Consider the following 14,847-nt stretch of genomic DNA (forward strand, 5'->3'; position numbering starts at 1 on the left):
CAGTTAAGATGAAAAAGCCTTCCTGAATAGAAAGGTTTTTAGAAGAGTCTAAGGTCTGTGCTGCCCTCAGATGGTTGTTTTAGATTAGGTATAGGTTGTGGACATTCCATGTATGTCTTTCTGAGGATTGTTGTGTTATGTTGTGTGTGACTACATTGAGAGCCACTAAAACGGAATCACTTTCCTTGTATGCGTATACATACTTGGCCAATTAAAATGATTCTGATTCTGATACCCAACATAATCTTATCAGGGACAACATTGCTAGCTAACTAACTTTGTACCTAACTAAAACAATACCTAAAGGAAAATGACTCAGCGAAAAACACAAATTTACGGAGCCCCTAAGGGGGATACACCAATTTTGAACAGGTAATTAATTACTTTAATTTATGAACAATTACAAACATATGGACAACTCGATAGGTATAGGTGGATGTATACAAAATGCAAGCAGAATGGATTACACGTCAGGAAAGAAGACGTTCATTTAATTTTAAAAGAACTAGATCCAAGGGGTGTTGTCCAGATGTTTGGGATAGTGTCTGGTGTGCACCAGTAGCTTGCATAACCCTATCTTTCAGGCGGTGAGCCCCAACAAGGTCTCCGTGTTGTGTTAGGTGAAGAGTACCAGGGCAGGCAGGACAGACAGGGAACAGGACCCCATGTGGTGGTTGAGACAGAGCAAACTTCCCTCATTTATTGGCCTGCAGAACACAAAACTAAATCAGTTTCCAAGGCTTATTGACACATGAATCAAATACAAAATAAAATAAACTTCAGCTGCCTCTTTCGAGAACTACTGTAGTTAATAATTAGCCAGCCACAGCAGAACTTTTACCCCATTTAGCAATGCTCAGTTAAACTAGCGTGCCCATACCACACAACTAGCGATTAGCATACAACATCATTTCAACATTAGATTTACAGGAATGGTTCCGTCCATCACATAATCACACTTGGAACATGCGTGCTGCATACATTTATAACACAGATAATGATCTTAATGGTTTAAACTAAGTGTTTTCAGTGGTACAGTGCCCGAGAACACTCCTTACCTTGCAGAACACACAAAAAAAAACAAATCTACAATTGAGCTCCATGGGGGCATTGGTATGTATGCTGACAAGGGGAGCTCTGAGGCTTGCTGTGGAGGTCTTCCTGAGAAAGCAATGCTGAAACTGCTCACACCACACTTTTACATTTTGAAATATCCTTGGCCAGTAAAAGTGTTCTCGAATCTGAGTGAATATCTGTTCAAATCCAAGGTGGCCTGACTCATCTTGTAGAGTTATTTCTACCTCCTCTATAGCTTCTGGGGCAGCACTACCTGTTCAGTGACTCCATGCTGACCATCCCGGATGATGCAATTTTTACCCATTCAGACATTATCAATATAGTACTGATCAAGTTATATAATCATTCACATTGAAAATTAATCAGTTACTTTATATCATTTGCAAAATCATTATTCTTCTATTTCTGGTCTTTCAGTCTTACTGAATGGACAAACAGTCAAGGTTAAGCATTTTTTTCTATAACATCAGATGTCTCTCAGAATACAATGGTATATGGAACTGGGTGATACAGACGTGTATTTGATGTCCACTCCCATAAAGCTATTGGCTACTGAGGAATGTAAAACATCATTAGTTTCTGGATGAAATGGAGAGTGGGGAATGGAATAAGGGAGAGCAGGATGGTGGTGTGGTCAAGGTCGGGACACCAAGTATATTTGCATGAGGCATGGACAGATGAAATAATTCCCTAACGGTCAAGGTTGGGACACCAATTATATTTAGGCTACATGAAGTACGGATGGGCAAGACAACTCTCTAACAGAAGAGATAATGATTTTTTGATAATCATGGTGGATAGTACCCAAGATAGGTAAATTTGTAAGGTCACAAGAGGTACAACAATGGGAGTGGGTTAATGTTTGACTCCACAACAAGAGGGGTAGAAGTTAGTATAAATGAATGTGCTTTAATGATACTTGTTAGTTGCTCCATGGACCAGCTCGGTTCACATGTACTCTGTTTGAATTTACAGTGAACCTATTTCTATATCAAACTCTTTGAGATCAATGTGTTTTCTTTTATAAAAAATTAAGCAGTATGGTGAGGACCTGAAGACATCTGGTCCAGCTGAAGGTTTTGTCACACAGGGGTACCATCTTTTACCACCAACCTCCTCCATTCTTTTAGGAGGAGAGAGACTTATTCTCCCCAGTCCTCTCTTTCTTTCCTACCAGGTTTGGTGTTCAATGTTCTATAGTGCAGAACTGGCCCTATGATGGGATCATCTTTCTGTCCTGCTCTGATTCCCTGTTTGGTCATTGAAGGAAGGGATTCAGTTCCAACACCTGTGTACGGTTCATGTTGATGTTTGGGTTTGCAGGTTTGGGTTGTTTCCCCAGCCCAACACTCTGCATTACCATCCTGCACCTGGTCGGGTTCCACTAGCACCCCTTTGGCCTGTCTCAGCCTTACTCTCTGAGGGCATGACTGAAGTGCTTTACAAACATCCTGGTAAGACATTCTGAACAGAGCATCCGCATTGGCATTGCATCTCCACCGGCGGTACTGGATGTCAAAATCAAACACAGGCAACCGTGAGACCCATCGTGGCCTGGTAGCATCCAGTTCGGCAGTGGTCATAACATATTTAAGGGGGTTGTTAGCCATGATTACAGATAACTCGTACCCATACAGATGGTCATAAAATTTCTAAGTCACTACCCACTTAAATGCTAGAAATTCTAGCTTGTAAGTCAGGTAACGAGTTTCTGCTGGGCTTAAGCCCCTCCTGGCATATGCTATCACCTTCTCTGTCCCACTCTGAACCTGTACTAGGACAGTGCCGAGATCATTCCAGAGGCATCTGTCTGTTAAGTAGAGCACCGTGTAGTCGGGTAGCCCAACAACGGAGCCGATGTGAGTTTCTTCTTCAGAATGCCGAATGCCTTTGTGCATTCCTCAGTCCAGAGAAAGGGTGGTTCAGGAACAGAAGGCATCTTTTTTCCCCTCTTTTTCTCTTTGGGGTTGCCAGTGGTGAGACGATACAGGGGTGCAACAAGCTTAGCATAACCCCCCACAAACTGCCTGTAGTATCCTGCAAAGCCCCAAAAACTGCAGGACCTCCTTGCGGCTAATGGGTTGCGGCCAGTCCTTCACCTTGCTTATTTTTGCTGGATCTGTATGAATTCCCTCCGAGGACACCAGGTGTCCCAGGTACTGGACTTCCTTCCTCATGATATGGCACTTTGCAAGGCTTCAGCTTTAGACCATATTCACACAGCCTGTCAAATACCAGCTGAAGCCATTTTAGCTGTTCCTCAAAGGTCTCTGAAAAGATAATGAGGTCATCTAGGTAAATAAGGAGATGTGAGAAGTTCGAATCTTTGAAACACAAGGTCATCAACCTCTGGAATGTTGAAGGCACACTCTGTAGGCCAAATGGCATCCTGTTGGCATATAGACCCATAGGGTGCTGAAGGATATTTTATGCTTGTCCTGCTCCGCTACCTTTAGCCTAGCATGGATGCCGTTTGCTTGTCGCGCTTCTGTCTCCTCGTGCACCGCTTTCTGTGTTCCCCTGGGTGGTCGTTCTCGTAGGGAGATGCTGAGGTCTTGCAGCCTGGTGCATGGAGCAAGCCAAAGCAACGCAGATTCTCCCGCGTATCATGTAGCCTCCCATGTCTCCACTGTGTTACTGTATATCACACAGTATATGCACAAGCACACTAGACTTCCGTATATGACAGTTGTGTTTGACATTTTTTTAAACAATGCGGTAATGATGGAAATGAGCTCAAACCCATGGTAGGCATCATATGACCATGGTATTGCAGCAATGCATTTATCGTCACAGCCCTAATCTCTGGTGCTACAGGAATTTAATTTCCTGTAATCAAAACATATTCTAAATCCTTCTTTGTCACAACCACAATGGGCAAGGCACAGGGTCTTTTGCTGGGGCGAATTATGCCAGCTTCCTCCATGTCTTTTAGGAGTTTACAGACATCCTGCCACTGGGAAGGTGGTATTTTACAGTATGGGAGGCGGAAGGGCTTTGGATCTATCAGGGGAATCTCATGTTGTACTGTTTTCATGTGTCCAAAATCCATCGAGTGTTATGAGAAAATATCTGCATTCTTCTCCACCAGCTGACGAATACTTTGCTCCTCTTCCTCAACAACAGCTCCACCGAGATCCACACAACAGGGTAGGGTGTATCCTCCAGGATTTGGGCAGACGACCTGGTCATGGCTTTGATGCACTTCAGACTCTGCACACTCCACATTTTGTTTCTCATCATCTGGCTCTTGAACGCTGACTGTCATCTTTCCACTGTAACACATCCCGAACAAGGAGTGCATCTGCCACATGAACATGTGCTTTGATCAGTCCTGGTTGTGGAGATAAGTTTGTGACTCTAATGGGAACATGTGATTTTTCACATAAGCAAGAACCCTGCCCACCACAAAGCCCTCCGGCAGCTGGGAGCCTGCTTGGCTCTTGACAAGATCAGTGTACGTCTTTTGTCTGCCACAATGGTAGCACACAAACATGGCTCCTCCACTCACATTCTCTGTTCCTGGGTGTTGGAGAAATCCTGTACTTGGTCAATATCTGTCCAATAATATTTTAATGAAGAATAAAGATGAAGAAACTTCACAGGCTCCAGTTGATTCTTAAATATATTAAGTTTACTGAAAACAAATATCTGACATCAAAGAGGCCTTTGGCACAACATATACATGGATGCAGTCTCACCAAAAACTTAAAGGATTACAGCAAGCAGTCAGTTCTTATAGTATAGCACAGATAATGCAACCTGAGAGGAGGGAACACTTGGGAGCACAGGGTCAGAGTGAACTCAGTCTTCAATCAGGATTTTGCAATCAGAGCCCCCACTGAACACCATGTATGGGTTGGACAGGTTGGACATAGTCAACCCGTAGGAAGCCATGTGGCGGAATGTGTGGGATTGTATATTAGCCTAAATGTGATAAGCAGGGTTTTGAACAGCTTGTGATCCAAAACAGCATTTGAGGGATATGCTGGTTGGCTTGTATATCTGGACACACATTATTGGAAGGAGTGGGGACAAAGGCTAGTGAAGGTTGCCCTCCTACCTGAAGATGGTGTACTGAGGATGAAGGGGCGTGCATCCCATACAATGGGTGAGGGAGTGTAGGATAGGTGGTGGGATGGGAGTTGCAGTTTGCTACTGGGATAGGCACTGTTTCTATAGCGCTCTGGATGCTCACTGTGGGGCCATGCATAGTAACTTGCGGGGCATATTTTGAAAGCACCTGGAGCAGGTAGTGAGTTAATTCCTGGAAGCATATAAACTTGTGGTGGGTGCAACTGCCTGGGATCATCAGGAATTATAGAGCTGGATGGCATGGCTGTAGTGGTTGGATGAATATGAAGTGTGGCTGCAGGGGGACTGAATGGAGTCAGAGAGGCATTCTGACCTTGGGAGCATGTATTGTTATACCCAGGCCCTGAACACTTAAATGGTTAGTGGGCATGAAGGCACAGCTGGGGGGTGTGGAGACATGACTGGTTGTAGCTGGTGGCTGCACACTAGCCACAGGGCCCTGAACATTTACATGGTGTCAGGGCACAGCTGGTTGCTGGAGGGGTGAGTACACTAGGATATAAAAGATGACCAGCATTGGGATGTGTAGGCTCATAATTTGGGGGGGGGGGGGGGGGGGGGGGGGGGCGTGGCATTCAATGTGGCATCCCATGGTGTGGACCTCTGAGGCTGCTGGGGATGATGTTGTGGGGACTCATGGGGACTGCACACCTCCCCCCATGCTAATTATTGTTTAGTCCGAAGCATGAATTATCTCATCATTGTCAGCCCTTGGTCCTCTTTGATAAGGAGGAGTGGTATAGAGTTTGCCTCACTGCAGGGGGGACTGCGAGGAGTGTTGTTTTCATAGTGGCTCTGCATGTTTTGACTTTTGAGGTAATGTAGTGATGGAAGAATGTAAGGCGATATATCAGTGGGACACAGGGACACAACAAACACAATAAAAAGCTCCAGTGCTACAAGCACCACAGTATGTGCATAATTAACTCAACTTTGCATTGAATATAGTTTTCAAAGAAAAGAGCAAAATGATTTTTTGCCACAGTGTAATTCTCTAAAAATAGTTATAACACCCATTTGCTTCAATATTCAATACAAAAAAAAAAGAAAAAGAAAAACCCTGAACATTGAGGATATAACCGACAGAGGTGTATACAGTCGACAAGTAGTCTGCTCGCCCTGCTGTAAACCACCATCCGGGGCATGGCACCAAAGATATAACCCTATCTTTCAGGCGGCAAGCCCCAGTGAGGTCTCTGTGTTGTGTTAAGTGAAGTGTACCAGGGCAGGGAGGACAGAGGGAACAAGGAACAGGACCCCATGTGGTGGTTGAGAAAGAGCAAACTTCCCTCATTTATTGGCTAGTGGAACACAAAACTAAATCAGTTTCCAAGGCACTTATTGACTCATGAATCACATATAATATAAAATAAACTTCAGGTGCCTCTTTCAAGAACTAATTACTGATTAGCCAGCCACAACACAACTTATACCCTGTTTAGCAATGCTCAGTTAAGATAGCTTGCTCATACCACACAACTAGCGATTAGCATACAACATCATTTCAACATTAGATTTACAGGAATGGTTCCGTCCTTCACATAATCACACTTGGAACAAGCGTGCTGCATAAGTTTATAACACAGATAGTGATCTTAATGGTTTAGACTAAGCGTCTTCAGTGGTACAATGCTCGGGAACACTCCTTACCTTGCAGAAAACAAAATGTATGGTGGCTGTCGAGGGCCAGTAAGGTTCAAAAGTATGGCAGAGCAAAAACAGAAACATATTTTTTTTTAAAAAACACAATAACGCCATCTGCTGGCAAACATATAACTATCTCCCTTACTTATAGTTTTTTTTTTTTTTTTTGCCCATGTCTGTAGAGGCTATGGAGAACCAAAATGGCATAAGCATGCATAAATAAATAAATACATAAATAAATGTATACATTTTGGTAATGAAAAAGGCTATTTCTGTATTTTTACATTTATTTATGCATACATTTATTTATGTATTTATTCATACATAAATAATAAATTGTCATTTTTTGTTCTCCATAAGAGGCTCCGTACGAAATACTCTTAACAGTCGACAAAAAACTACAATGCCCATCAGTAAAGTACCGTTTATGATTGACAGTCGGGCCGTCCAATCGTAGATTCTGAAACATTGCGAGCTACCGCATTGGGCGGGGACTAGTATCACAAGAATGGAGGCGAACGGCGGGCAAACGTTTCATTACACGCTTTGAAATGCATTTTCCCACGGACACCTTGCATTTTTTTGATTTCCATGCCGTAGATGATGACAAGGGACTAACGAGGGACTAGCAGGAGGACATACGGGCGTGTGAGCGAAGCGTGATGTCCGCACAAGGGATTGTCCAACGAGAGTAAATGAGAGGTAAGGGGAAAGAAGGGCCCGCCGTCGTAGCCGGAGAGCTGCGGGGAAAAGTGGGTAGCGCCGCCTGACGGACCGCCCGGCGAACCGGGCAGCCGCTGTCAGGATACCGCGGTGCCGAGAAACAGGTCTGCAATATCGGAGGGAGCGCCGCCAACAGCTCTCCGTATGCCATCACACGCTGTAAACAAAGATATGAAGCACATTTGTGAGCAAAATCAGAGAAGTCGAGGGTTAGCAGATAAATTAATTGATAAGTTTGTCTGCTACTGAGTGGTTGTGGCACTGCTAATAACAGAGGGCCATCTGTTAGCTAACGGCTGGAAATTGCGATGTTATTATTCGGATTTGTTCCATTATGTCTGTATAAATACCTCTTGGTCCTGTTTATTGTACAAAATAATGAAAAGTATAACGCTTCAGTTGGGGTTGTGCGACAGAAAGATTTAAATCAAATGTTAATCATTTACATGGCTGCCAAGGCTTGCACAACTGTTGATTTATGTATTGATTTAGCAGATATTGGCCAAAATAGTTCAGTGTTACTTTATGTTAATGGTGTTTTGTTCTGTTTGTTTATTACAGGTGTATTTTTATTCTGGCCTCCTGGACGAAAAATCTTCATTCATTGGACATAGCAGTAAATTTGTGGTTAACTCTCGCTGCCTGATCACCCATCACACACAGTAAATGACAGCCCTTTTTATGATACACTTGCAACATAGATAAGACAACACACACACACACACACACACACACTACAAGCATGGCTGAGCAACAGGAGGAGGCAGAGGGTGTGTATGTGGAGCACCAGTACATGTGCAGTGAGTGTCACCAGCTCTTCAACACCCTAGAGGATGTGCTGGTCCATCAGCAGATTCACACTGGCCAAGAAGGAGAAGGGGAGGGGGAGGCAGAGGAGGCCATGACCATCCAGGGTGTCCCAGAGATGGGGCAGGGCCAGCAGTACCAGTGTCTAGAGTGTGGGACGCTCCTCATAAACCCAGAGGAACTGCTGCAGCACCAGGAGATGCACATGGGAGAGGCTGGGATGGAGGTGGAGCAACAAGGTGAGAGATTTTTTTGAGCAAGTATGAATACTTAAGAAACTGGGGTGTGTTGAAATTTGATTAAACTGTGACTTCACCCCAGGTCTGAGCCTAACTCCACCCACTGCATTATTTTGAAAAATGCTAAAAAAGTGGGCAAGGGGCTGAGAGGGAGCAGGTGGTGGGGATCAGGAGGGCAGGAGTTGCTCAGTCACCAGTCACATCCCCTGGCCAATAATAATAATAATAATGATAATGATAAAACTAATAATGATAATGATGAGAGGAAGACAAACAGTGCAACAACATTTAAACAGGTTAGAAGTCATTTTTAAATAAACCTCTCTGTGTTTAACATGAAGACAGTTTTAGCTTCAAGAGCTAACAGTAGCACTGACCTGCTGGAGGAAATCTCTCCATCTGTGACTGTCCACGGGAGGAAACTGCTGAAACTGCTGGAATCCACAAAAACAACAGAAATCCTCTTTGCATTTCGTCCTGTGGATCTTTAACTCTCCAGCTGTCTGTTCTTGCAGTTATCAGCGAAAATCTTGTTTCAAAACATTAAGCTGCTGCTCCGCAATGGACAGGTTCAGTTATGGTGGAGCTCCGGTTACACTGCGATTTTATGTTTTAATTAAAACAAGATTTTACCAGCTGATAACTACATGAACAGACAGCCGGAGAGTTAAGAGCTGATTTTCAACAGCAGATGACAGGTTGAGACATTTTCAACCCACGAAATGCTGATTTCTATACATTTGGTGTCAATGTCAATATTAACAGCAACACTGATGTTTCATCATACAGTCATATGATTTAGTGTACATCTCCCAAAACACGTATTGGTGTGCAGTACCTCTTTAACTTAGATTGGCAGTGTATGATGCAACGTGATGACACTCTGTGCAAGTGAATTTAAGCTGTTTGATAAGAAAATTTATTTTTGCATTGTAATAATGCAGTCATATCAGAAGAAGCAAACAATTCTCTGTAAAGATAACTGCAATTTCAACTCTTTGATCAATTTTAGTTTTTTATTTTCATGGCTATTAGTAAAACAAAGAGACAACTCTAACTGTGTGTATGATCGTTCCTCAGAGCTGTGTGAAGTTCTGGAGACAGAGGAAGCCGGGTCCGATGCTCAGTTGTCTGGACCGGTCCAGTACCAGTGCCTTGACTGTCTGGCACTGTTTGACTCACCTGAAACCTGGCTGGAGCACCGGCGGACCCACAGCAGGAGCAGTACACACAGTAACACCGAGACCACGGTAAGGGATCAAACATCAGGCGGAAACGTTCATGACAAACTGATTCAGATGCAACTTTAAAACATTTTTGCTCGAATCTGGAAAGTAGAATTAATTTCCCTTTTACTGTGTTAATACAAAGGCAGCCTTTCTGTCATTGTCTCAATATTTGATAATTTAATAAACTGACTGATGCAGTTCCTCAGTAAACTGTTGGTGCCACACCAATGGATCATTTGGTGGTGGACATATCTTGGCTTCATAACACAGTCCAAATTATTTTATCTGTCAAGATAAATTGCTACATGAACTTAGTTCAGTTGCACCAATATCATGTTATTGCAAGGTAACTGAAAAATAAACCATGCATATTGAGCTACAGTAGTTAGTGATGTAGGCTATATTCTGCAGACTTATTCACATCCTAGTACTACATCTAAATTATCAAGTGTATTAAATTATTTATTTTTTGTCCTAGACAATCAAAGCAGAGTTGGTCTGCAGTATGAGGTGTGAAAAACACATTTTGACACACAAACTGGTACTTAATAATACCAGGTCGAATCTCATTGTAGAGGAGTAAGATTTACAGTGAGACATATATAGAGAGGAATAGCAGTAATATTCTTATATTTTCCAATGTGCTGAGTCATTCAGTTAAGATATTTGTGCCCACAGTCTAAAACCAGTGTTAGTTTCGATTAGTGTTTCCCTACAAGTTCTAAATCAAGTGCTCTGAGAAATCTCTGGATGACACTTTAAATATTTTTTATAAGAATGGAAACGATGAACCATTTCTGACTTTGCATTCATTACATTCAGATCTGTCCTGTACACTATAGATTGCATTCAGACAGCACCAAAGTAAAACGTTTATCTCAGTGACTCTCTGATTTGGGTTGTACAGGCAAGCACGGATCAACATGCTGCAACTGCACCGTAATTCTAGTAAATATTACCTTGAATGAGCATCACAGGCGAAATGCAGACATCCAGTCTTCAAAGCATTTGATAACCTCCTAAAAGAGATGACTCAAGAGTGACCGCAGTTCTAAACTGTCAGCATATTCTAAAATTAATGAGCAAATATCAGGCGGCACTTACTTTTTGTCGCACTGCATTCATGATCTGTAAAAAAATTCATAACTTGTGTGTGTTGTTCCTGAAACAGGAGTATGTGCTACAGCCTGATGGCACCGTTGTTCCTCTGAACAATGTGCAGAACTACGTGCTGAGTGAGCAGCAGGCTGGGGAGATTTTGGCACAGGTATTTGGATTTAAACAACATCATAGAGGCATTTATTCCAAAATAAAATGAAGGGTTGGAGGTTTCATGGTCGTAAAATTCTCTGTATCTGCTCCAGGTACTGGCCCAGCAGCAGCAACAACAGAAGAAACGTCAGTCTCCCTCTAAACCTTCCACACCCGCCCGCTCCGCCCTGTTGCCTCCAGTGACGCCGACCCCCGGCTCTGCCACCATGCACCTCCAAATTCTCACAGCTCAGGCCCTGGCGGACAGCTCCACCACTCCTGCTCAGCGCCGCTCCAAGCTGCCCCCTCTGTTGCCTGCTGTGGGGCGAGGCTCCTCAGCAAAGCTGGGGGTCCTGGAGAACGGTGTCCAGAGACTGGAGTTAAGGTTGGCCCCCAGGGTCCAGGATGACACCCAGCAGCAGCCAACAGAGATGGTGGTCATCCACCCTTATGAATGCTCAGAATGCTCCCTTCTCTTCCAGACCCCAGAGGACTTTCTCCAGCACCAGGGAGAGCACTTCCTGGGTCAGGACAAAGAGAGTGGAGAAGCGGGGGTCATGACTGGCTTTGAAGAGGTGCGAGGGAGAGAGGAAACTGCAGAAAAGGTGGAGGATGTTAAGATTAGAGTAGCGGAGAAGAGAGCGGCAGTCTGGGCCAAGCCCCAACAGTGTGAGCTCTGCAACCGCACCTTCACCTCCATCAACCGGTTGACTGCTCACAAGCGTGTGCATGAACAGGGCACGCACGAATGCCCAGAGTGCGGCAAGGTCTTCAAGAAGGCAACATCACTGCAGACGCACATGCGCACTCACTCGGGCGTAGCCAGGTACCTGTGTGTGGACTGTGGTCACGGTTTCACCACTGAGATGACTCTCATCATGCACAGGTAAAAGGCTCGAGGACATCACAGCGGCCTAGATAACAGCGAAAAGCTGATGATGAAGCTTTTGATTCTTTTCTTGTCCGTTTAATTTTTCCATCCTTGTGTCTTGCAGGAAGTCCCACACTGCAGACCCTCTTCACAAATGTCAGTTCTGCAACAAAACCTTTACCAACATGACCAAGTACCTCTACCACCGTCGAACCCACCTCAACCAGGATACACCTGGCACACCCGCCCCTGTCTCCATGGTAGTAAAATAATCATACCCCCTCCTAATTGTTAGTATATATGTATATTTATGTCTGACATATACCTGTTGTCTTCTCTAGGTCTCAGCCCCAAGAAGAGCATCTCTCTCTGCTCTTGCCATCCTTCAGAGAGCGAGAGAGAAGAAGAATTCTCACACTGACAAGGCAAAGATAAACCTGCTGGCCCCTCTCACAGAGGAAGAGATGGAAAAATTGGGAGAAGATTCAATACACAGTTCCCAGAGCAAAGTGGAAGGAAGTGAAGTGGAGAAGCAAGGGGAGGACATGGACGTGGAGGTGTCTGCGTCACTTGAAGGCAGTAATGACACCGCAAAGGTTGATGGTGCTACCAAATGTGGCTTAGCTACGAAATCTGCTCCCTTGAATGACACTGGTGTAGAAGTCACGTCCAGCTCCTCTGGCTCAGTAGAAGCTGCTCCAGCTGCATCATCAGATAAAGGACCTTTCTCTTGTCGTACATGCTCTAAGACGTTTCCCTCGCAGCTGCAGCTAGTTCACCATCGACGCAAGTCACATGTCACAGAGCGCAGCTTTATTTGTGGCATCTGTGGCAAGTCTTTTAAGAAGCAGATCCATGTGCGCAACCATATCCGTACACATACCGGCGAGCGCCCATTCCAATGTTCTGACTGCGGCAAAACCTTCTCATCTCTAGCCAATCTAATGCGGCACAACCTCATTCACTCTGGCGTGCGCCCGTACCGCTGTGATGTTTGCCACCGCTCCTTCTCCCAGTCCTCCAACCTCCGTCAGCACAGCCTGCTGCACTCCAATGCTGCAACCCTGTGCTGCCCGGACTGCCCTGCCACCTTCCGCTGGCCCACCAAGCTAGCAGCACATCGCTACACCCAACACCCAGGAGCTCCGGCCCCTTTCCCATGTCCCCACTGTGAGGCTGGCTTCCTGACCAGGAGGCAACGAGACAGCCACTGTCTGGAGCTGCACCCCACCCTGGTACAAGCTGGTGCAGGGACAGAAGTGAGTAAGGACACCCACATGCAGGGACAGTTGAGCAAAGAGCTCACCTCAGAGCCCTCCACTTCAACCACACTAGAGACGGAGCCAGAAGATTCAACAAATCTGGTCCGAGGGGGCCTAGACTGCAACATTTGTGGGAAGAAGCTCAATTCTTCTGCCAACTTGCGACTTCACAGACTGAGCCACTTCGCCTTGGGCCCTGGGCGGCCGCGCTGCACCTCAGGGAAGCGGCCCAAAGCCCACCAGTGCCCCGTCTGCGGCAAACTGTTTGTGTCTTCCTCTGGAGTCGCACTTCACCAGCGGGTTCACACTGGTGAGCGCCCATTTCCCTGCCAAGTGTGCGGCAAGCGCTTTCGTCAGAACACACACCTGCGGGAGCACCTGCGCACGCACTCGGGTGAACGTCCATTCCGCTGTGAAGTGTGCGGAAAGGGCTTCATTCAGAGTATGCACCTGGCCGAGCACCGTCGAACACACACAGGCGAACGGCCGCACGTATGTCCTCAGTGTGGTAAAGCCTTCAAAACCTTCTCCAACCTGAGGAACCACAAAAAGACCCACGCCAGGCAGCAGAGGCTGGATGGAGAGGCTGCTGCCCAAGCTGCCATGGAGACCAGCTCTGCTGTGGCAGTAGTTGACGCCTCGGCTGTGGAACTAGCTAACGGGCAGCCTCAGCTCATCCAGATCCAAGCCTCTGATCTTCAGCAGGTCAGAATGGATTCCCAAATCACCTCATCGCTAAAAATCATGATATTACCATTTGAAAGTACTGATTACATGAAAATGACATGAGCTGGTTTGCGTAGGAACTAAGCTTAGTCCTGTCAAGTAAACCATTAATATACGGTGGACTTTTGACTTTTAATAGTTGAAAAAAAAATAGTCTGGATAAAGTTTAATCAGCCTAGAAATTTGTCTGTGCACACATTCTGAGTTGTTAGTTAAAACTAAACTAAATCTGAATTCTGTTTCCTCCTCATAGGCGCAGGGCACCCCCACTATCATGTGTAATGAGTTTGGTGAGACCATAGCCATCATTGAGACCAGCGAGGGAGGAGCGCTGCCTCTGGAGCAGGCCTTGGAGATCTATCACACAGCTTTGGAGAACGGCCTCGCCATGGACACGGTCGCTGTGGACGGACTGCAACTCTGAGGACCGGCGGCAGTCGACAAAAACAAGAATTAATTCTTGAGAACTATCACTGAATTGATGAGTCTAATGCTAGTCTTAAAACTGACTGAAAGAAAGACTAATTAACTACTGAGCAGTTCAGAGAACCAGATAATTGCATACTGGACATAAATACTATAAAACAACAAAATTCATAATAAGTTCAGCAAACAGACCAAAGTTTCTCTCCTTTATAAAGAAGGGATCAGTATTAAAAATCGATTGAAATGATAAAATACTAAAATTAAGGATACAGCTTTCATCATGAATTAAGGACCATTGGTTGTGCCTCAGATGACATTTGTCATCTTGTATGATTCATTTTCTCATTTATATGAAAAGGATGTGATTTTTTTTTTTTCCTCTTTAAAAGGTTTCGTCATGCTGTTGAAGCAAAATATTCTGTTGTAAAAAGGTGAAATCAATAAATGTTTTTTCAAGATCATCAGCGGTCTCATTCAGCACCACCATATAACGAGGT

At 44.8% G+C, this 14,847-nt stretch overlaps 1 protein-coding gene and 1 long non-coding RNA gene across 5 annotated transcripts; one reads left to right on the plus strand and one right to left on the minus strand.

Moving 5' to 3' along the window:
• Positions 1-458: 458 nt before the first annotated feature.
• On the minus strand, positions 459-7,325 carry LOC121905095. Its single transcript, XR_006098346.1, has 2 exons — positions 7,239-7,325; positions 459-707 (listed from the first exon to the last, which is right to left on the minus strand). It is a non-coding gene; the product is annotated as an uncharacterized LOC121905095 (long non-coding RNA).
• znf526 (zinc finger protein 526) lies at positions 7,310-14,811 on the plus strand. 4 transcript variants are annotated; one of them, XM_042422886.1, is made up of 8 exons: positions 7,310-7,518; positions 8,101-8,585; positions 9,666-9,835; positions 10,986-11,081; positions 11,179-11,951; positions 12,061-12,196; positions 12,278-13,903; positions 14,178-14,811. In XM_042422886.1, the coding sequence occupies exons 2-8, from the start codon at positions 8,282-8,284 to the stop codon at positions 14,346-14,348; spliced, it is 3,276 nt and encodes a 1,091-aa protein (XP_042278820.1). In that variant the 5' UTR covers positions 7,310-7,518; positions 8,101-8,281; the 3' UTR covers positions 14,349-14,811. The 4 variants fall into 4 exon arrangements, with proteins under 4 accessions (XP_042278820.1, XP_042278821.1, XP_042278823.1 ...); XM_042422887.1 differs by lacking the exon at positions 7,310-7,518 and adding an exon at positions 7,551-7,681; XM_042422889.1 differs by lacking the exon at positions 7,310-7,518 and adding an exon at positions 7,705-7,723.
• Positions 14,812-14,847: the final 36 nt, after the last annotated feature.

The sequence above is a fragment of the Thunnus maccoyii genome, chromosome 10 (assembly GCF_910596095.1).
Source record: "Thunnus maccoyii chromosome 10, fThuMac1.1, whole genome shotgun sequence".
In the NCBI taxonomy this organism is placed as follows: Eukaryota; Metazoa; Chordata; class Actinopteri; order Scombriformes; family Scombridae; genus Thunnus; species Thunnus maccoyii.